Source organism: Antechinus flavipes, chromosome 2, assembly GCF_016432865.1.
Source record: "Antechinus flavipes isolate AdamAnt ecotype Samford, QLD, Australia chromosome 2, AdamAnt_v2, whole genome shotgun sequence".
In the NCBI taxonomy this organism is placed as follows: Eukaryota; Metazoa; Chordata; class Mammalia; order Dasyuromorphia; family Dasyuridae; genus Antechinus; species Antechinus flavipes.
In genome coordinates this window covers 253,518,097-253,541,406 of record NC_067399.1, presented here as the reverse complement: position 1 = coordinate 253,541,406, position 23,310 = coordinate 253,518,097, and the positions used below count along the sequence as shown (strand labels likewise).

At 37.1% G+C, this 23,310-nt stretch overlaps 1 protein-coding gene across 2 annotated transcripts in view; it reads right to left on the bottom strand.

The window, feature by feature from the left end:
* Positions 1–102: 102 nt before the first annotated feature.
* SLCO4A1 (solute carrier organic anion transporter family member 4A1) overlaps positions 103–23,310 on the bottom strand; it is a 62,960-nt gene continuing 39,752 nt past the window's right edge. For both annotated transcript variants that reach the window (XM_051976712.1, XM_051976711.1), the window contains exons 6-12: positions 13,428–13,582; positions 10,707–10,902; positions 8,768–8,933; positions 8,490–8,662; positions 7,884–7,948; positions 6,623–6,771; positions 103–3,589 (exon numbers count right to left, since the gene is read on the bottom strand). In XM_051976712.1, the coding sequence (XP_051832672.1) occupies positions 3,425–3,589; positions 6,623–6,771; positions 7,884–7,948; positions 8,490–8,662; positions 8,768–8,933; positions 10,707–10,902; positions 13,428–13,582 (1,069 nt within the window). In that variant the 3' untranslated portion in view covers positions 103–3,424. The remainder of the gene's footprint in view (positions 3,590–6,622; positions 6,772–7,883; positions 7,949–8,489; positions 8,663–8,767; positions 8,934–10,706; positions 10,903–13,427; positions 13,583–23,310) is intronic.

Genomic DNA, 23,310 nt, shown 5'->3' with positions numbered 1-23,310 from the left:
ATCCTCAAACCCATTTTCATCTCCACCCCCTGCCTCTTGTTTCCTTTTCTATATCCCCCTTTTCCTCCACTCCCTTCCCCTCAAACCAAATATCACAAAATCTTCTCAGGAGATTTAATTTTTGTACTTTATTCACTGTACCACAATGGACAACACATTGCCACAAAAAGACATTTAGATTTCCATTGCCTCTAAAACTTTTCAAGTACGCAGCATTGACCCCGATTCACTGTCCCCATCCAGGAACTGAGAGGACATAGAAAATCAGTCAGCATGCTGTCTGGCTGCCATGGAGAAAGAACTGAGAGCTATGGAGCCCAATGATGCTAGCCTGGGATGACAAGTTCATTGTCGGGGCTCGGCGAACACCAGTCCTTTATATAGAGAAGCCATGGAGACAATTCTTCACACACTGTTGTTTACTGCTTCGTGATTTGCCACAAGCTTCCTCTTTCTCTAAAAAGCAATCTTTTAAGTTTGTGTTTATTTAAAAAAAAAAAAAAAGGACTTTCATACAATTAATTGTCAAGCAATTTGGTTAACCAAAACAGTTGGGTTAGCCCTCTAAGATAATTATTACAAATTAACATTTTCTCAACTTATTTATTTGTACATTAAAGCATCCACTTTATTTTTTCTCTCAATTGAGTACAAATAGGTAAATGGAAATACAACGTCCTGATCTCTGCAAATTTCCTGCTCGCAGACTTCTGTCAGTCCGATGGCTTTGTTTCAGGTTCACAAGTTTATCAGGAGCTTGGCATTAATGCTCCTTTTCCTTCCTCTCTCTCCCTATCCCAGGCCCATTAGTCTAATTCCAAAGGATCATTTCTCCTCTAAGAATTCAGGTCAGGACATCAAAGAGCAGAAAGCCGGGCAGCATCTAGTGCTACTCAACAGAAGCCTTTTCTTGCCGGAGTTTCAGGTTTTGTTCCCTCATCCACACACACACTTTTTGTTTTTGTTCTCACAGGTATCAAAGCTCAGCATCTTAATGACTGCCTGAGAAAATTTCAGCCCCAAGCTCGGGGATTTCTTCTCCATGAAACCATCCCTCCATAAATAGGAATTACCTATGTACGAGGAACAGCAGGAGGAGCCCTAGAAATGGGTCAATAAGTCTAATCTCCTTGCCACCCACATTCATATTAGGTTTAGGCTACATTAAGAGAATATTACTTTTAAAGCTGGAAATGAGGATATAGTGTGTCTATTTCTCCCCAAACACACACACACTCACACACACACACACAATTGCAACACCAGAGCCACCAGGAAGGGAAATGGCTGACAACTTTTATTCTGGTTTTCCCAAACATAACAACTTCACCCAATTATGCTACCTGGTCCTAATCCAGCAGGAAGTACTTGTGCTGTGAAGAGGAAGAGGATCCCAAAAGTCTTGGGTCCCTGGGACTCAATGGACTTCAGGCAAACAAAACATCATTCCTTGGGCCACAGGAAAACAAAAGACCTAAGATGGCACTCGGCATTTTAGGTGTGTTATCCATGAGGTCAGAAGTGCTCTTCGTTCTTTAACCAAGTTAGGAGCTAATAAAGTTTATACAAAAACCTTGTTTAAAAAAAAAGCAAACAAACCAAAAAACTAGTCAATTCTGAAGTCATAGAAATATAGGATTTTGTTACAACAGGTGTGAAAATCTTTAAATATTAAAAATACAATACCTGTACATATATACAATTTCAGCTTGGATATGGTAAATACACACAAATTTTTCATAAGGTTTAACCTCCAGTACATATCTTGAGCTTCACATCTGAGCATAGTTTAGTCACACTTTCTATATCCTATTTATTAGGCTTAAAAGCTGTAGCTTAACAAGTATTTACTTAAAACAAGTCTCATTTTATTTATGTGAATGGCCCCCTTCTCAAAGGCTCCTCCTCAATGGTCCAAGTCAAGAAGTCACTGCAGACTTAAGTGGTCAACAACAGGCCCAATAAGTGCTTGAGTGGGGGGCAATGTGGTTACAGAGCAGCTCTACATTGCAAAGGTCAACAAAAAGGAAAAAAAGGTATACATAAAGGAAAACTTTTTTCACAGTGCTGTAATTTAACTGCTTTAAGCCTTTCTTTGTTAGAACATACACATATAAAATCAAAGTGCAGGCAACTACACAGATAACTGAAGCTATAATGGACTGTTACTTGATTCAATGGTCTGATTTTTTAAAAGGGCATGCAGAGGATCTATTTGTATGTAGAAAAGTTTCTTTTGTCACACTTGGGATTGAAGCCATAATGGGTAATATCTTCATAAATAAATACAAATTGTGCTTATGCGTACAAATCTGAGGGAGACAGAGACAGAGACACAAAGATAGAGAGACACAGAGAAACAGAGACAAAGGGGAGTAGAATTTTGGCTCTATCTTCTTACTACATATCTCATCAGTAGTTTTTTCCAAGAGAGAATAATAATTTCATACATTCACCAATAATATTCAATAAAAACACACAATTTTTAAAAGTCTGTATATCAAAGAGCATATGAGGAAACCATCAAAGTCTTCCTCTTCTCTGAAAAAAATATTCCAACAACAAATTCTAAAATTCACACATAACTCTCAAGCAAATTCAGCCATTTGATATTAAAAAAAAAACTAATCTAAAATTGCATAGATCCTTGTTTTGTGTCTCTATTTTTTAAAAAAAGCTATCAATGCCTCTAAGTAGATCCTTATATATCTTTCAAGATGACCTATTTCAAATTTTTGAAATAGAAACCACAGTTGAGGAACTTAAGGAGTTTAGGAAAAGGTACAGGATCAGAGGCTTTGGCAGTGGCAGAATGTAAGGAAGACCAAATTGGAGTCTGATATTCCTTGTGCTGACTTGGCTGAGCCTTCTGCTGCTCCCAAGATCAAATAGGAATCCATCCATGACATACACTGAATATCCACTATGAAGCTGTGCATGGCGATGGTGTTGCTGGATTCAGATAGGCGCTTCTTGCCTTCCTATGAAGTCCAGGTGGTTTTTTTCCTTTCTGTCTCCTCTGTTTAGTCTCTTCCTGCTGTTACCACCTTTTCTTTTGAGGAGGCAGAATTAGAACAAAGAAACTTTGTGCTTTTCTTCGATGTCCAGAACTGGACTCATCCTTCCCTTCCTTCTCACTTCATGCTTGCAAGTGACTAGAACAACTTTTGTTTTCTTCACTGAGGAAATCGAAGCTTAAACCATCAGTTGTCTCAAGTTACTCTGAAACATGAGCATCCAATATGTGCTTTTTAAAAGAGATTGGAGCACATCAGAATGGTTAATCAGTTTTGTTAAGAACAGATAAGTGTTTAGTTAGCCCTTCCAAGGAAACCCAAAGCTATTGGTTACAGATGTAAGTGATGAAATTAAGTATCAATAATACAGTGGGATATGGGGCTGAGATGGAGTGACAGTGTGATGTTTAAACACTGTTCTGGGTTTGTAGGGCAGAGCCATGCTCTTGGAGGTCAGTGGTGTTTTCAGAAGCACTTGAACTGCTAGGAGGAGATGCTACTGCAGAGTCTGGGGACCCTCTTGGTGGTTTATACAGCAAACAGGCCGAGCCAAAGAAAATGATCCCAAGCACCTACGAAAAAAGAGAAAGAGCTGGGTTTGGTTTTGTTCTTTACTGATACATCAAAAGAGTAAAAGCCTAGCAGGATTTCAGAAAAGAAATAGTATTCCAGAAGGTCAAAGTCATAATTTACAACTAGAACTTTCATTTTTCTCTTAAAGATAATAATCCCCTTTTCAAATATTCTAAGTTTAAATTTGCATGGGCATAAACTCCCAAACTCTTGTCAGAAAGCAACCTTAGCATGGTGTTCTACTTTAAGTCATTCTGGAAGCAGAGGTAGAGGATATGGAATTCCATCCCCAGGCTGGTCTGATGCTGAATACATGATCGTGATGATGAACACAATCTGCCAATCATTTACTTCTTAGTATTCAAACAACTCTGTAAGATTATAATTTGTGCTAGAAAGTACCAACCTGCATTAGTAAAGGTACTTCCCTCACTTGTGAGTTCCCTTTACCAATAAAATCACATCTACTCCCTCTTCCATATCTGAATGAATGAATTCAATATTTGTTGAATGATCAATGAGTTAAAATTTAAATATGAATAAATTCACTCAGCAAATGTCTAAGTTGCATGTAAAGGTCTGTATCAGTTCTGAAAAGTACAACTGTTAATTCAGACCTAATAGAACTCTGGGCTTAGGTCAGGAAGGTCTACATTCAGATCTGGTCTTATACACACTCATACTATCTGTGTGATCCTAGGCAAGACAATATCTGTTTGATTTGGTTTCCTCATCTGTAAAATGGAGATAAGAGCCCTACTTCCCAGAGTTGTTGTGAGGATCAATCAAATAAGATAATATTTATAAAATTCTTAGCATAGTGTCTGGCACATAGTAAGTATAACATAAAAGTTAGCTATTATTGTTATTTTTCAGAAGAACGTTTGGTGGGTATATTTCAACTTGCCAATGAACATTAAAACAATATTATGAATTAAAAGTTTTTTTAAAAAAGAACTCCAATGCATATTGGAATATATGCATTGACTTTACATAATTTGGAATAATTAAATTTACTTTAGATAGAGAGGGCAATGAGAGACAGTGTTGGATAATGGATAGTGCTGTTCTAAAAACCAGGAAAACTCACCCATATGGGTTTTGTATGAATAAGCATAGTTCCCTATGCCATTATAATTGCATGTCCATTGCCTGTCCTATAGAAGGTAAAATGTGTGTGTAGTCTCATTTTAAATATTAAGTTAACACATTATCTTCCTATATCCTTCATCTTAACTTCTTTTGACCATTTGTAATAGTGTTGAAAGGCTTCAGTTAATGTAAGTCATTGTTCTGAAATATAATTTATGTATGATACATAGCTACCCTTTCTATTGATAATTGAAAGGAGGCTTAGCAACTAGTTTTTGGATATGTTATACAAGTTTGCAGTTTTATATTAAAAGCTTACCCCTATTAACACTACCAGATTAAGCTAGAGTAGGTGTTCTTAACCTTGAACCTAAGAACTTATTTTTGTAAGATATTTTAATAGCTATATTTCAGTATAAGTGATTTCCTTTGTTAAGTCTCCTGAGTGGGGTGAAGCCAGCTTGTACCAGCCCCAGGACCCAATTGTGAAATATTCAGCATGAACATTTATACTTCAGAAATGAGTAAATGCTATGAATCAAGATTTGATTTATTGTTTTCTTAGATGTCTAGACTTAATAGGGGAATGGAAAAAATGTTAATATGCAGATTAAATTTAAAAGTGTGTAGTGAATAAATTTTCCTTCTAGATAACCAATTGTTAAATATTTGCCAGCACAGTTCTATCTGTAATTCTATGTATTTTATTTCACATATTTAAAAATGTTTTCCTGAGAAGAAGCCCATGGGCTTTAAACCAGCCTACAAAAGGAGATTATGGCATGCAAAAAAGCCAAGAAATTCTCTAAGGTTCCTTCCAGTTTTCAATGTGATCCTAAAATATTGTAATGCACATATCTAATTTTATGTTAAATAATATCAATGATAAAAGAAAATCAAAAGACATCATTGGCCAACCCTAAAATTTTCTTATTTTTAGAAAAGGATATTATGACCTAAAATAAGGACCCCTGTATTAGGCTAATTTGATAGAATTCAGGAAAAACCTTTCCAGAGAAAAAAATGAAATCCAAAGATTTCATATTTAAAATTTTAATTGAGCTTCTTCCTTCTTTTTCAATAAGAAAAAATATGAGCTGTAATTGTCATGGAATCATAGACTTAGAGTTGTAAACCAATCAAATCTTCCTTCCTCAACTGGGGAAGCTGAGTCCGAGAGACAGGTTTTTCTAAGGAGGATATAAAATCAAGTCTTCTTGCCTCCAAATCCATAATTCCATTATGTACCCTAGCAATCTTTATGACATTTTGAGTAAGCAGGCCTTTTGGTAGCTTTCTAATATTGCCTTAAGGCATCACAGAGGTGAAAGAAACCTTAAAGGCCATGGCATTCAACCCTAATTATACAGATGAGAAAACTAAGAGCCAGGGAAATTAAGTGATTTATTTATTTACTTCTTATTTACTTGTTTGTTTATTCATTCATTCATTTGTTCCTTCATTTATTTGTTTATTTATATGCTTAAGGTCCTACTGCTGGTAAATGTCAGTGTTCGATTTTTGAATATGTCTCCTGACTCCAAAGTCAGTATTTTTTCTAATCTTTCTTGAGTTGTACCAATTATTGAGTAAGTCAACATAAAACTAAGGAATTAGAATTCATGTTTTCCAATGCTAACTGAAGAGAGCCAGGATGAAGGTTACCTTGTATACCTTGTATACTTGGCTGATTATCATGGAAAAGAATTACACCAATATTAGCACATTAATCAAAATATTAATACATAGAATTAAATATGCAACTTTGGGGTTCCCCATTTTTTTAGTGAGGAAGAACTACTCATTTTCTTGATTCCTTAAGATCGCTAAGGGTAGATAATTGTGTATATTGACAACTACAGTCCATAGGTAAATTAAAAGTGAATGTTGCTATTATCTAGGCTCTTTTCCAGGGGCAAGAAGATATGCCCCTAACTCACCTTGTAAACAATTCCAGCAATAAGAATATAGTGGCTCATAGCAGAGTTCTGATAAATGTAGCAGGATCCCTGATCTCCACATTGGTTCTGCCAGAGTAAGCAAGCTTTATCAATCACCCAGCCAAAAGCAATTGGGCCTGGAATTCCACCTGTAGGGAAAGAAATAGCATTTTATATGAACAGAATTTCTATAAGCTGGGTCTTAATGTTAGTCCCACAGTCAGTCATCAAATATTTATTAAGTGCTTCTTATAATCTAGGTACTGTTCTAAGTAGAAAAGATACAAAGAAAGGCTAAGAAAAATGGCCCTAACTTCAAGAAGCTCACATTCTAATGGGGGAGATGATAAGTAATTCTCTAGGTAAATGCAAGATACACAGAGCAGGTAAGAGAAAATCTCTGAGCAAGGTATTAGCAGGTGAAAGGACCATGCAGAAAGTGAAATATGAGCAGAATCTTAAAGGAAGCCAGGAAAGCTAAAAGGGGGAGATGAAGAGTGAAAGAAATATAGACAAGGCAAAGACATGGAACTGGGTGATGGATTGCTCTGTGACAGAAATTGCACGTAGAACAGTATAGTTTTATTATAGAGTATGTAGGAGAATAAAAACTCTAATAAGACTAGAAAAATAGGAAGGAGCCATATTAGAAAAGATTTTTAATACTAAGCAAGGATTTTTTAAAAAATTGATTCTGGAGGTAACAAAGAACTCATTAAGTAAGGAGTTGACACAGTTGTCTGTGTTTTAGGAAAACATGTTATTTGGTAATTGAATGGAAGCTCTATTGAAATGGGGAGAGTCTTGAGATTTGAATGCAATTGTCACAATAGCTCAGGCAAGAAGTGATGAGGGCTATCATCAAGGTCATGGCTGTGTGGATAGAGAGAAGGGGACATATATGAGAGATGCTATGAAGGTAGAATGACAATATTTGTCATGCTCTATTATGAGACAGAGGAGGAAGGATAAAACCATAACTGCCAGCCTCGGGTGATTGGAAGGATGGTAGTGCCTCTGATAGTATAGAGGAATCTGGAAAAGGAGAAGATTTTGAAGGAAAGGTGTTTTGGTATATCCAATGTCTTCATGATATGAGCATTAAATTCCATGAGATAGGTTTTTGGAAAAAGTTAAATTTATTACTTAGAATTAGTAAATAACATTCTTGAATTGTACTTCTGACTTCCCCTAATGGTTTTAACAGAAGAAAGCACATGGAAGCTCCAAAATAACATCTGCTTTTTATACTATACTGTACCTAGAGTGCGTACAACAATCCATTGAATTCCTAGTGCAAAGGATCTCTGCCGGTCAGAGACACACCTATAATACAAAGGATCGGAGTTAAAAAAAGCATACAAAAATGGCATTTTTTGACTTCAGACCCAGTTAGATCATGACTATTTCAGAACACACTGCGAGAGCGGCACATACACTATATCAACATCCCTTTTGGGGGTTCTTATTTTATTTCATGAATATGGTATGTATAGCATTTGACTTTTTTGGCAGTCATATGGCTCAATGATAAAGGCACCAGATTTCCAATCAGTAGGCTCAGATTTGAATTCATGACTCTGCTACTTAACTGGGTCTAGATCAATTCTTTTCTTGGGGATTTGAATTCTTAATCTGTAAAATGAGGGGTTTGGATTTGGGTGACCTCCGAAGTCTCTTGCAGCTTTAAATCTAGGATTCTATAACCACTGAATATTATACAAAATTGGTCCCTTTAGAAAAAAACTATTCAAGAAATCATGGGCAGAATCCCAGCTACTTGGTAGCTGGGCTCATGATGTTCCAGAGTTTAACTTGCTGAAAGCAAGGCTTTAGTACAGATCAAAAACCCAACCCGGTTTCTTACCGTAAAGTTGCAGTTAAAGCAGGAATGCTGCTTAGGAATGTAAATAAAATTACAACGAATACGAAAACCAGAAGAAGGGACTTTCTCTGACAAGATGAAGTGCATTTCCCTGCTGTAGCATGACCCAAACGATAGGGGAAATGCTGAGGAATACAGCTACAGTCACGGTAAACCTGGGAAGCCCAACAACATCAGACCAATTACAATTACCCAGTGGAAGGAATGGATCACGTTAAAGTTTTTCATAGAAGTAAGTCAGCAGAGACAGCATCACCTACCTTCTTGCCCCCCTTTGGAAGTATGGACACTGTGGAGCACCCAGCATGGCAAGGAGAGTAGTACATCACATTGTCTGTACCACACACTGGACTGTAGATCTCCCTCAAACATCCACATTTCTCATTGCAGGAAGCCAACAGCTGTATACTGCCTTCTGGCAGGATGCTAGAGAAAACAGGAGATTCAGTTCGGTGAACATTTATTAAGTAGCTATTATGTGACGGGCACATAAAAATGATATATTCCCTATCCTCAAGTAATTTATATCCAGCTGGGGGTAGGAAGGAATATATGACACACGGAGCCATAACTAAGACTTCTGGCACCTGGAACAGAGTTGATTGGGAGGTCAGAGGAGACCCAGACCTTAAAGTAGCTTCTGGAGAGACTGGCATTCCTGCCACTGCCACTGATCTCTCAGGTCTCCAGGTCTTGCATCACAGTGCAAGAACCCCCCTGGGGTGGATATAATTCTCCTAGCATGGTAGGTGTTGGGGGAAAGGCAGTCAGACAGGGCAGGGCCTGAGAGGGGTGGATAAAAGCCAAGGCATCACTGGGGGTGACTGTCTGGGAAAAGGAGCAGGAGAAGATCACACCTGGGATCACAGAAAACTACCAAGTGTGGAAATCAATGTATGCTGCCTTGCTATTAGCTTCCAGGGATGAAGACTGCTTGTCATGGGCTGGTTATAGCTTTGACCTCATTCACACAGAGAAATGGTACCTTGTACCATAAGGTAGAGTGAGATGGGAACGAAAGATCCAAACAAAATGCATTTAGAAATTCAAGGTGGAAAAATATTTTCATATAGTTGGAACAAATAAAGGAAGGCTTCAGAGGAAGGAGGCACATGAGCAGAGCCTTGAAAAAAGAAAGGAACTCTTCAAAGGAGATTGAGGGATGAATGTAACCCAAGCATGTGGGATGGCCTGCACAAAGCCAGAGCCGGGATTTGGCAGAGCAAGTTCAAAGGGTATCTAGTAGTTAGTTTGGAAACAGACGGAACCATGGAATCAGATACTGTAAAATAAGCCTGCTAATGTAGGTTGGAGCCAAATCATGGGATGGGGTAGGATTCTTAAATATATGACTAAGAAATGTTAAAAAAAAACACACTGAAAAGATTGATGGAAAATATAGAGGAGGGGGAACAAAAATTTTTAATTTAAATTCTCCCAAGTAAAGAATATGACCAATTAATCTATTGCTTCCCCTATGGTGTCTCATCACCTATGATTTTAGAGGAATGGAGACATTCAATTTAATTTTTTAGATCTTAGAAGTAGCTATAGAATCATAAAATTTAGAGCCTGGAGAGATCTTAGAGCTCGTCTATTCTGATTCAGTTTCTCATAGGAGAAAAGTGAGATTTCCCCCACAATAATAGACAAAATGGACATTTATAAAACACCAAAGTCTGTAGAGCTTTGAGCTTCACAATATCCTTGCAAGGTAGGTATTGCCTGAATTTCTATCCTCATTTTAGAGATGAGGAAATTGGGGTTCCCAGAATTTAAATGGCTTGCCCACTGTCATATGGTGTTAGAGGTGGGCACTGAATTCAGATTTTCCTTCTCCTACTTCTAGAACTTCAGATCTTAGACAACCTGCCTCCCCTACCTGAGAAGAGAAGCAACTTGTTTAGGTTTGCAAAAATAGTGACAGTAGCAGGCTTCAGTCCTGGGCCTCTGTCTCTAAATTCACTGATCTACCCTTTATAACTGATTATTTTCTCAACCAACAAATTTTTTTTACAAGTACCGAAAATCCATTTTTCATTTTATGGGAACATTAAAAATCTATGAAAGGCTAGAGAATCCAATTCCACCTGAAACCCCTTCTCAGATCTCTCTGGAAACGCACCATCCCACTTTTGTTTCTCATGGATACAATCACTGTGTGTCACTCCAACCAAAACATAAACTCTGTGCTCTTACCTCCCATTATATTTAAGTGTCACACCAGCCACAGGCATGTTTGGACAGTGCATGAAAAATATGAATACGGCAAACAGGCTTATCAATGTGCAAAAAAGGCAGAACTTGATAATCCCTGAGCAGCGGAGCTTAAATTTGTTCACGAAGAATCCACCCAGGAATGTACCTCCTCCCCCTGCTGGTACCACCAGGTAACCTACAAAAAAGAGAATTTCATTGATAAGTCTACAAAGGAAAAGGAGATTGCTGAACGATGGCTTTGAGTCCCTTCTTCCTTACTAGATTGCGTAAGCTTCAGGGTCAAATGATATAGTGCAAGTAAAGGGCTCTGAAAAATGTGAAGTAAGATATAAACCAGTTATTCAAGCCCTTATTAACTACTCTGAGCCAGATACTATGCTATGCACTGGGGATATAAAAATAAAAGAAAAAAAAAGAATTTCTACACTCCAGCTTTCAGAAAAACCTGGAAAGGCTTATATGAATGAATGCAAAGTGAACATTGTACACAGTAAAACCAGCATTGTGCAACGATTAACTGTGAATGACTTAGCTCTTCTCAGCAATATAATGATCCAAGACACTTCCAAAGGACATATGATGGAAAATGCTATCCATATCCAGAGAATGAACTGGAGGCATCTAAATGCAGATCAAATATGCTATTTTTATTTTATTTTTTCATCATTTTTTTCTTTTGATCCATTTCTTCTTTCACAACAAGACAAATATGGAAATAGGTATTACATGGTTGCACATATAGAATTATATCAAATTGCTTACTGTTTTAGGGAGAGGATAGTAAGGCAGGGAGGCAGAAAATTTGGAACTCAAAATTTTAAAAATAATATTAAAATATTTACAGGTACTCAGGAAAAAAGTAAAATACTATCAAAAAATTCCTGCCCTCAAAAAGTTTATTCTAATTCAGGTGACAAAATAGAGGAATGATTATTATTACAATTCAAGGACTAGAACATTTCTGGATCTGGGGATATCTTTCTGTACCAAAGGATATTTAAAACATATTATTCAAATGAAGTAAGATATTTAATCTGTTTCATTCTGAGGGTATTGTTTATGAAGGAGCAAAGATTCAGAACTGTAAGAGAATTCAGAAATAGAAATGTAAGTTCATTGAGGGCAGGCTGTATTTAATTTTTGTTTTTGTAATCCCAGTACATAACATAGTTCCTGGCATAGAGTATAAGCTTAATCAACAAGTGATTGTTGATTGCTTGGGCAGAATGCAGGATTTCAGAGGGAATAAGACACTTTGCTAATTTGAATGGCTAATCTGAATTTGATTCAAGAAAGGTAGTTGCAGACCATAAGAAAAATATGAGTATTGATAAAGGGCCCTAAATTTCTATCTTGACATGAAATCTAACCTATTATTTGAGACTGGGATAAGGTCTTCTAAATATTAAATTATCACATCAGTGTTGAAAATAGCTCAAATTCCACAGGTTTTTGAGAAGGAGTGTGTATATGTGCATGTATGAGGGGTTGATGAGGACACAGGGAAGCATGGTGCTATGTAGGGGGTGATGACTTCTGACCACATAGAATAATCACACTCACAGTTAAAACGGCTGTAAATAAAAATAAAAGCAACAAAAATGATAATGATAACACCTAACATTTATATGTAGATTTAAGATTGCTAAAGTTATCAAGTTAAGGGTCTGAAGAAGGATTTGAACACAAATCTTTCAGATACTAAGTTCAGAATTAAACCAATTTTTCCATGTAGCTGCCAATCAGCAAGTAAGTATCTTGGACAGGATTTGAATGTAGCTCTTTCTAACAAATCATCCAATATTGTATCCACTAGTTGGGCCCTAGATATGAAAGAAAGACACTCTGTGTTTGGTAAGGAAGGAAGTTTCATAATATTCTGGAGAAAGAACACCTGCTGCTAGCAAGGCAGACCAACTGATGTTATATTTTGAAAATTATATGTTGCCAGCTACCTGTGCCTAGTCTGGTCATAATGACACACTCATTTAAGCATTTGAAAATTGAAACAATAAAAGTAGTTGCTATATAACTTTGAGAACTTGATTGTTTGGGAGAATCACTTTGCTTTAAAATAGGGTCTCCCATTGTAAGGATGCTTAATGCCAAAAAGGAATGGAAAAATTCCCATTTAACAACAGCAAAATATATAGCTAGATGTTGCAGTAAATAGAGTGCTGGGCCTGGAGTTAGGAAGGTATTTCTTAGCTGTGTGACCCTCAGCAAGTCACTTCACCCTGTTTGCCTCAGTTTCCTCATCTGTAAAATGAGTTGGAGAAAGTAATGGCAAACCACTCCAGAATCTCTGCCCAGCATCTCTGGGGTCATGATTGGAAAATTATTAAACAATAAAAACAACAACATGGTACCATGAAAACTTAGTTACTGCCCTACCAAATGAAGGCTAGGATACCTCACATATAATGAGGGGAAGGGGAAAGAATTTGAACTGGCAAAAAGTCAGTATTTGTGTGCTAGGGAGATTGGTTAACTGTGACTATTAAACTCAAATCTCCCCAAAGCCTCAAAATTTCTACTGATTAAAGATTATGCTCATATTCATACTGAGCCAATGAGAAATCACAGTTCACTGTGAAAAAAGTTTCCTAAACAATCTTAACGGTTTGTTAGACATCTGGTCGAATTACGCAAAGGCATAATCTCTACAGAGAGATCCCAACTCACACATTCTGTTCTTACCGAATAAGGTAGCGGCTTCAGAAGCACTTAAACTGAACTGCGACTCGAGGAACTTGGGCCCAAAAGTCGACATGCCAGCAATGAGGGTGGCCTCCGTTGCCCCAGCTAAGCAGAGCAGGATGAATGTAGGGTTCCGCAGCAGCAGCCAGATTGAGCTGGACAGCAGGTCAGAACAAACCAGAAAAGAAAAAGGCAAATCATAGTCAAACGGCTAGTCCTGAGCTGGTATTTTTCATTTTTTACTTGGAAGAAATCATAATTGACTAAAAAATTATGTAATAAAATGATTGTATCATAGATTTCAGATGATTCCAGGAAACATTTGTTAGGTGCCAGACACTATAGTAGGCACTGGGAACCATAGTTCCAACCCATAAAGAGTCTCATTTACTGAAACAGAATGTTATGGATAATGAGATATATGCAAATAAATATAATATTAATACATATATTATATATACATGTGTATATGTATACATATATACCTTAATACATACATACAAATTAAATACAGAATAATTTTGTGAGCTAAGACTCTTAAAGGATGTTAGAGAATTTTAAGAGGGGGAGGTTAGGATTGGATAGTATTCCAGGAATGGAGAAGACCTGGTACAAAGACAGAAATGGGAGAATATCATATACAAGGCAGTAACATGTAGGCTAATTTGCCTGGAACAGGTAGTACATGAAGGCATAATCAATCTGGAAATCCAACTCAGAGACAGATGGTAAAAGACTTTAAATGGCTAAGAGAAGAGTCTGCATTTTACCCTACAGGTAAACAGGGAACAACTAAGGTTTCTTGAATAGGGAGTGACATGCCTGGGTCGCAGCTGTGTGGAAGACGGATTGGAGTAGATGGAGGAAAAATCATAAGGCATTAGAGCTAGAAGACATTAAAACATCTTTTTAATCCATCTCCCCCTGACTTTTTTAATTATAGAAACAGAGATTGAGGTGCAGAAAAAAATTATTTGCCCAAAGCTGTACAGCAAAGAAGCAGAAGATTCCAATCTCAAATTCAAGTCTTTCATTCCCAAATAAAATGCTCTTTCCAGTCTCAAGTAGGTTTTTTATCCCTGAGATGCTCAACTTTAAGAGAGAAAGATCCACAAAGAAGTCTTGTTTCCACCTTTTCTTTTGGAGATTTATGATTTACTGGTCTCTCCTCACTTGAGCACGAGGGAGTCCCCTAAAAAGAGATAGAGGAACCCTCATTTGCTTATGATTAGGTCACAGAATCTAGCAAATTTAGTCCAGGGAAGTCAAAATACTGGCAGGACATGACTGTGAGGGGTAGGCAAACTTCTTCCAAGGTTTGCTTTAATTCTTGATTTGGAGATGATGATGCATCTGGTTTGCTTGTGCTGTACTAACCTATTGCAAAAAGTGATTTACATTGTCCTGATGTTTCTCAGCCATTTTCAAAAGTGAATCAGGGGGGAAATAATTTATTATTGTCCCACTCAAAGGCAATGGAGCTAGGATTTACTTTCAAATCTGTTAATTCCCAGGCCAGCCATTATAGTTTCTATCAGCCAAATGCCACATATACAGACAGTAAGAGGAAACAGAAGTAATAACCTTCAGTTTCACAGACTTGAAAACTGAGGAACTAATTTCTCTTCTGCTAACAAAAGAGAGAACAAAGAAAGACAAGAAATCTGCTGGTGCTGTGGCTTATCTGGGGATACTAAGCAGTGAGTTTAGACCCCAGGGAGCATTTGCAAGGTCTGAGGGCAGAGGATCCTGAAGAAGAGTTTCTGGGTCATAGAAAGAGAAAAAAGGTCACATTCCCAAGGCACTCTGTCACTGAGATGACTAGAAAGGAAGCTTGTGAAAGTTCGCTGACTCGGAAGGAAAGGAGGGCATTTAGCTGGTGGGTCAACAGGGCCCGGCTTCCAACAGAGCCCCCTTTGAGTAATACCCCAGCACTCATCTTGGATGACACTGGCAGGGGGTATGGCTGTAAAGCTGAAAAATGAATTGAGGAGGATGCTGTTTCCTCATAATGAGACCAATCAGGGCAACCCAGAGAAATAGCCTTCTGCAGAGAGTTCCTCTCAGAGACCCACCACAAGTCAATATGAAGAGCCATTCTCCTTTATTCATCTGAAACAGTGTCCTGTCTAACCCTAATGAAAGGAGCTCTGCTTAACACTTAAGCTATAGACTCAACATGTTTTGTTAGATTTTTTCAAAAGACTCGTTGCTAGGATGGTGGGAGATTGAATGGAGTCATCGCATATGCAAATGTGTGCAGTAGCAAGCCAAGTTTTAATGAGGAAATACATATATACATATATATATATATATATATTTAAACCAGACTATGATTTCATCCCTTTGGGGAAGTTCTGGTTAAAAATAATCCCTCTACCAAGGCAGATGAGTGACAGCCCTTTGACCTATAGTCTTAGAGACTTTCTATCCTCATGATGCATCTCAAAGAATTTATATTAAAGTTAAATTATAGGAAGCTAGGTCATATAAGGGCTAAAATACTGGCTTTAGAGTCAGGAAGCCCTGACTTTAAATTCTACCTCAGATATTTACTAACTGCTTTATTCTGGACAAATCACTTTATCTTTCTCATCCATAAAATGGGAACAATAATAACACTCACTCCATGAGGATAGTTGAAAAACAAGATAATTTATATGAATTTGCCATTCATAAAATACTATATCAACGCTAGATATTATTATTATGTCATTACTTGTTGTATGGGGAAGGAAAAGGTTTCTCAGGGCCACAACTAGGTAGAACAACCACAGCTTTGTCTCAGGGGGCTGAAATTTAAATGGTAACAATTTTTGCACTCCTTCTACAGCTTAGCTACAATTGAGATTAGGACCAAATAAGCAAAAATAATGAAAGAGAAAATTTTCACATGGTCCTCTTGTTCCATAGCACATTCTAAGTGAGATTGTCCATGGCCCCAGTCTTATTGATGCTTTCCCAGAAATAGTTTTGTGACAGTCAGATTCAACATTGTGCTACTTCTCTCTCTCCCTAACCTGAATTAGACCAAAGGACAAAAAGCTAGTTATAGCTATGAAAGGGAAGGGTTCCTATAAATTCCAGAAATAGAAGTCATCCTTGACACATACACCCAACTCACCCCCACACTGTTGGAGGGATGGCATTTTCTCCTCCCTTGAATTTCTCATGACATCTCTTTTGGATGTGTCACAGTCTCCTTTGTATCATAGATAGTTATGCGATTTTCTTTCTTCCTCATTTATTACCTATTAGAGTATAACTTCTTTGAGAAGAGGGCCTGTTTCATATCACTGGATGTAGCTCACACATATCATTGGATGTAGCTCACTTTGCTTCATCACTAATAGCTGCTGAAGCCAAACAATTTGACACAACTTGACACAAAGGTAAAAAAGGAGATTTTCAAAAAATAAAGTCTAATTGAGGGATGGTGTGATGGTCAGCATAATGACCAGAATACCAACCAAGAGTCAGGATGACTTGTGGGGAGCACTGCCTCTGTCACAAAGTTGGCTGTGCAACACTGGACGAATTGCTTAGCCTCTTAGTATCCCAAAACAATCCTCTAAGACAAAAAACAGTTGCTAGAGTAAGCTTCCTCCCAAGGAGTTCCCTGCATAGATAAACTTACAGCAAAATTAAAGAAGCTCATTCTAAATAAAGTTCTACAACTTCCCTTCTGTATCAGGTGATTGGGTACTTACTATTTTCTGTATGCACAAGGACATCTTTACAATGACATCATTCAATGATAAAAGTAATTTCAAAGATTGAGTCATATTGAAGAAGAGAAAGTGACTAGGAAGCCTGAGAAGCTGGGGGAGAGACAAGCTAAAATGCTACCCTGGAAAGTACACTTAGATAAAGCAATATTAGAGAACTGCGTAGAACTAATTCCAACAAATAACTAAAACTTGAATTCAAAAAAAAAAAAAAAACCCAAAATGCCCTTATTAAGAAGTTATATACATTGGAAGTTTGATGTATAACATTGTATCCAAACTCATAAACACACCAATCTTTGATGAGGACTGAAAAAGAAAGATGGAAACCACCCAGAAATTCTTGAATTACTCAAAATCATAGAATATTAACACTGGAAGAGGCTTTATATAGAAAGCAGTGCAACTCTGATTATAAAGAATGAGGAAGCTAAAAATAACAGTGTTCTAAAATGATTTAAGTAACTAAGCCCAGATGAAGAAATGACACTTTCAGGTACCAAAAGAACTGGCAATAGATGGTCCCTTTGTCAGTGATTTTTCAAAGATCATGGAGGTGGGGAGTGATGCTTCAGACCTTAGAAATTTCAAGTGTCCTTATTATCTAAGAATGGAAGAGAATAGTCTACCACCTATAGGCTAATGAGCTTGACTGAGATGACTGTCAAAAACTTTAGAATATGATAACAGGATGATTTGTGAACATCTAGAAAGGGGAAACTGTTCAAGAAGAGCCACCAAGGCTTCATCTAGAACAAGTCAAGTCAGATCAAACTCATTTCCTTCTTGCCAGCTATTCTGATCAGTCAGGGGAATGATAGGCACAATTTTTCCTAGATTTCAGCAAAGAACTTGGCCAAAATTTTTATTCTATTTGAGAGACAGAGGCTATATAAGAGCACAGTTAGGTGGCTAATTGAACTAATTGAGTGATTGTACCCAGAGAGTAGTAATTAATATGTTAATGCCAACTTAGAACAGTGCCCAGTAATCTGGTTAATATTGTATCAGTACTCTAGGCAAAGTCACAGGAGGAATGTCAAATCTGCAAATAAATGCAGTTGGTATGGCAAGCTAATATGCTGAGTTACAGGACATAAAAAGATGGACAGACTATCATGATGAGATTAACTGAACATGGACTTTAAAGGAGAGAAATAGAAGTCTTCTCCTTTGATCAGAAATGCCAACTTTGCTAGGACAAGATGGGCTAACAGTTTGTATGAAAACAGACCTGGTGATTTCATTGCATTGAAAACTCAATAAGCCCAAAGTATGACATAGCAGCCAAAAAAAAAAAAATCCAATCCAAAACAACATTAAAAAAAACCCTCATGCAATCTTGGATATAATGAAAGAAATTTCATGGAAAAAACCCAAGTCCCATTGTGCCATAAGAGTCCCATTGTGCCATATCTGGCAAGACCATACCTGGAATATTATTAGTTCAGGTACAACAAGTTATAAAAGTTTGTTGACCTACTATAGACAATAGCAACTGAGGATCTAGTCAAATCAGCCTTATTATTCCTTATACTAAACATGGTTCTCTTTAGACTGGAAGGTAGATTGTCTTTCTCCCTTCATCTTAGAAGCTTCCAGACTTATCTAAGGTATACCTCTTATAGGAAATGTTTCTTAATTCATGTAGTTGCCGATGCTCTATTCTAAAATAATCTTGTATTTACTTGTTTTTTTTTTTTTTAAATATAACCCAATAAAAGGTAAGCTCCTTAAGGGCAAGAACTAGTTTTATTTTGTCTTGTATTTTTGGCTTGGTAATCCCAGTGCTTAAGAAGCGTTTATTGGATTTAATTGAAGATTAATGGACACAACTTGAGGTGGTTTAGCCTGAAGAGGAGGAGACTGGGAAGGGAGATGAATGTGATCACTTTCCTCAAATATATGAAGTATTGCTATGGAGAATAAAGATGAGATTTGCAAGAGACATGCTTTCAGACATTATTATCATTAACCACTAGTGGAGCTTTTGTTGTGTCATTAATAATGTTTCCGCATATAAAACATAAGCATTCCTAGTAAAACCATATTTGAGAATAATTAAGTCATGGTTAGAAAGAAACCTGAGCTAAATTCTTAGGCTTGGCCTTGAAAATTGGGGGGAGAGGGAGAGAAGGAAGAGAGGGAAAGGAACAGGGACAAGAGAAAAGGGGGAAAAGGGAAAAGAAAGAGAAGAAAATGGAATAGAGTGAGAGAAAAAGGAAAAAAGGAAATGAAAAAGAGAGGGAAGAGAAGAAAAGAGAGAGGGAGAGAGAAAAAGAAAAGGAGGGAAGAGAAAAAAAGGAGAAGAGAGAAAAGGAAGAGAAGGAGCGGAAGAGAGAATAGAGGTAAATGGAAAGAGGAAAAGGAGAAAAAGGAAAGAAAGGAGAAGGAAAAGGAAAAAAGAGAGAGAGGAAGGAAAAGGAGAGGGAAAGAAAGATAGAAAAAGGAGAAAAGGGAAAGGAAGGAAAAGAAGAGAAGAGGATGGAGAGAGAAGAGACAGAGAGGGAAAGGAGAGAGAATAGAGAGATAGAAAAACGAAAAGGAGAAAAGGGAAAGGAAGTAGGAGAAAGAAGAGAAAAGAAGGAAGAGGGAGGATAGGGAGAGAAGAAGAGGGAGAGGGGGAAAGGGAGAGAATCAAAGCTGAGAGATTTAGAGGGGAAACACAGCAAATCAAATTCTGTTCCCTGCAAGGGAAGGCTGTGTATATGTGAGGTTCCTCCAGGAAAATCCAGTGGTCCCAGAGATGGCTACTGCTGGAAACCATGACAGAAAAGCATGAAGAATTCTGGTGACAAGCCAGGAGCTGCAAGAACTCTAAGCATCAGTGCAGTTTATTTCTGAGAAAGAAATAGAAAGCCACATCTCCTAGAAAGGAGTTCTTATTCAGCAAAAGGGAAGGGTAGACTGGAATGGCTGTGGGTAGAGTACTGAGCTTTATGTCAGTCATTAAGAAAACTCAAGTTCAAATATAGTCTCAGACATTTACTAGCTAAGTAAGTCATTTAACCTTGTCTGCCTTAGTTTTCACAACTGTAAAATGCAAATAATATTCTCAACTTCTCAGGCTTGCTGGTGAAGTTCAAAGCACAGCTCTTGGATCACAGTAGATGTTTAATGCTTTTTTCCTCTTCCCCTATTGCCATCTTCTTTCTCTTAGAAATCATCTTATCCAATTTCTCCATTTTACAGATGAAGATACCAAAGTGTTGAGCCGCAAGTCACTTAGCCAATGTCACCCAGTTAATAAGTAGCAGATCCAGGTATACAATTCAGGCCTTTGGATTCCAAAACTAAAAACTCTTTCCATTATAGCACACCTGATCTAAAGGCTTTAATTCCTTTCCATTCCCTTGGGCTTTATATCCAAGGGTTTCTGCACATCAATATTTCTAGGTCTAACTAATTCACATTCCAACAGAATGGAATAATTGAGTGCATATCACTGTTCTCTCCTTGTATTTGCAGTTTCACTTAGGAATATATGAATAAAGTAATTACTCATTTGGTGCTGGAAAAAAAATCCCCAAGTCATGGCTCAAAGAATTAATATATTCATTCTCATGTCCTCAGATTTAAAAAAAATGTAATTTTTCATTAGAAAGAAGACTTTTGAGTGCTTTGTGAAATTACAATTTTCTAGAGCCATATAATCATGGTCTTTCAAATGACAATGAAATAAACACATGTTCTGTTCTCTGAATTTGGGGGAATAAAGTGTTTTATAAACCAGGTCAGAATAAAGGTATATATTACTGACTTTCAAAACACAAATGAGAGATTTAAGTATGTGTGGTATGAATGGCCACACCTCCTCCATCTATTTACTACTTCTATTAGCACCTCAACCTTTAGTGGAGGTTTATGGATAAACATGGACAAGCATGACTCAGAAAGAGAAAGCATGAGAAAATTGTGTTATATATCCATAATGACAAAATTGTGGGTCCCAAAGTGCTAAGATTCTTAATTCTTAAAGCGCTTTGTTCACAATAAGATCTTTAGGCAAGGAATGTAGGCAGCGAGGTGGACACATTTCACAGAGTATTATTGGGCTTTGAGTCAGAAAAACCTCAGTTCAAATTCTGCCTCAGATTCTAACAGGTCATGTAAACCTGAGAAAATCACCAAGCTCCTGTGCCTCAGTTTGCTTATATGTAAAAGGGTGATTATAAAAGCAGTTTCTTCCCAGGATGCTTATGAGGCTTAAATATGATTATATGTGTGTGTATATATGTGTATAAAATCACATATAATCCTTTAAATTGATTATTATTATATATCTGGATAAATATATATAATGTATACATGTATATTATATATGTACATATATAAAATAAAGTTTATATGTGTTCATATATATACATGCCTATGATAAATTTTACTGATAAGGAAATTGAAGCCCAGATAAGGTGACATATGTCAAGAATACAAAAAAGAAAAAAGAATGAACAGACTAGAAAGATGAAAAGGGTCATAAATCTAGTGTTAGAACTGGAATTTCAACCTGGATCTCATTTCCAATTCCAAGAGTTGTCTATTGTACAATGCTGCTTTTTCAATTTAAGTTTCAGCTGAGCCATTTGAAATATCTTGACCTTCTCTTGGCCTGATAATGGTGTAAAAATATCTCTTTATCTTTGAAATAATACATCACCCCCCTTTAAAAAACATAAAAACAACACTACAATAAGGAATCCAACTCAATTATCCTGTAAGATATTGTAATTATTTTACAAATAAAACATTATTTGTAAAATATTTTCATCATTCTCCAAAAATGATTGAAATAAAAATCCTAAGAACCTAACCCTCTATAGGTGATAGCATTGGAATGGCATCTTCTCACTTTGTGATCTAAATTGGCTCTTCAAGTCAGCAAGCATCACAGACTTTTGAAGCAAGAAAGAAATTCTGAGCTTGGCAATTTGTACCCTTCCTTCTTCTATAGGGGAACAAACTGAGGTCAAGAGAAGGGGAAAGACTTGTCCAAAGTCACATGACTATTCTGTAAGAGGACTAAAACTAGAATTGGGGTGCCCTTGATTCTAGGTCAGTGCTATGTAATTGCTGGAAACAACACAGGAAGATTCTTTTTGCTGCTCCCTGTACACGTTAAAATGAGCTAACCTAGTTTTCCAGAAGCTTATTTTTGAAATCTGGGATATTTCCATTCTAGTTAACCAATTGATCTCTCCTTCAATGGGGGTGGGGAGTAGGGAAGTATCCTCCCCTTCAGTACAGGAAGTGACTTTAATGATCTGTAATTTTGTAAGTGTGAATATTCCTTCCCCTGGTGCAGATTACAAAACTTGCATAATTTTAGTAAAGAGATGGTCTTTGAAATTTGCTGTGGCAGAAAAAAAATCATTCCAGTCCTTCATTGGGTATGATTTCAAAATCCTTCCTACTCCATAGACCCTATAGTACCTGGGTTTGTTCTCTGATAACACAACTTTTAAGGCTTATCTCAGCACCACAAGAAAGCATCAGAGCAAGACTCTGAGTGAAAGGAGGCAATTATTCATGACTCCATTTGGAGTTTTCTTAATAAAGATACTGAGTGGTTTGCCATTTTCTTCTCCAGTTCATTTTACAGATGAGGAAACTGAGGCAAGTGGGGTGAAGTGACATGCCCAGAGTCACACAGCTACTAAGTTTGAGTATTTGAGTCCAAATTAGAGGGCCATACTAAGGAAGGGGGATTAGAACTTTGGTTAAGAGCATAAAAATATACAGGGTGTGGAGAGCACTTTGTACTCTTTCAGCATAGAAAAACAACTGAGCACCTACTTGACAGTAAGAGTTAAAATAGAAAGATACCAGATGGCGTGAACGCTTCTTCTCTGTTGCTTGTTCTCCCAGCATCCATCCAGTATCTTTGTGCTAAAGATCTCCATCTCTTCTCTCCCCTCTCCCCCAATGAGTAGTGTACAGATTTCCTCCTCATGTTTCAAGGTTTAAGATCCCTTCCCAGTTATTTCCGCCCCCTACCCCCAACTTGAGAAGTTTTTAAAATTACGATTTTAAGAGTATATTTGTAGAGTTTGTGCCAGGCATCTTTTATGGTACACTCTCCAGGCAGTCAAAAGTTTAGTTTAGTTTAGTTTAGTTTAGTTTAACAGATTAAAAGTTGTGTTCTGATAAGAATAATA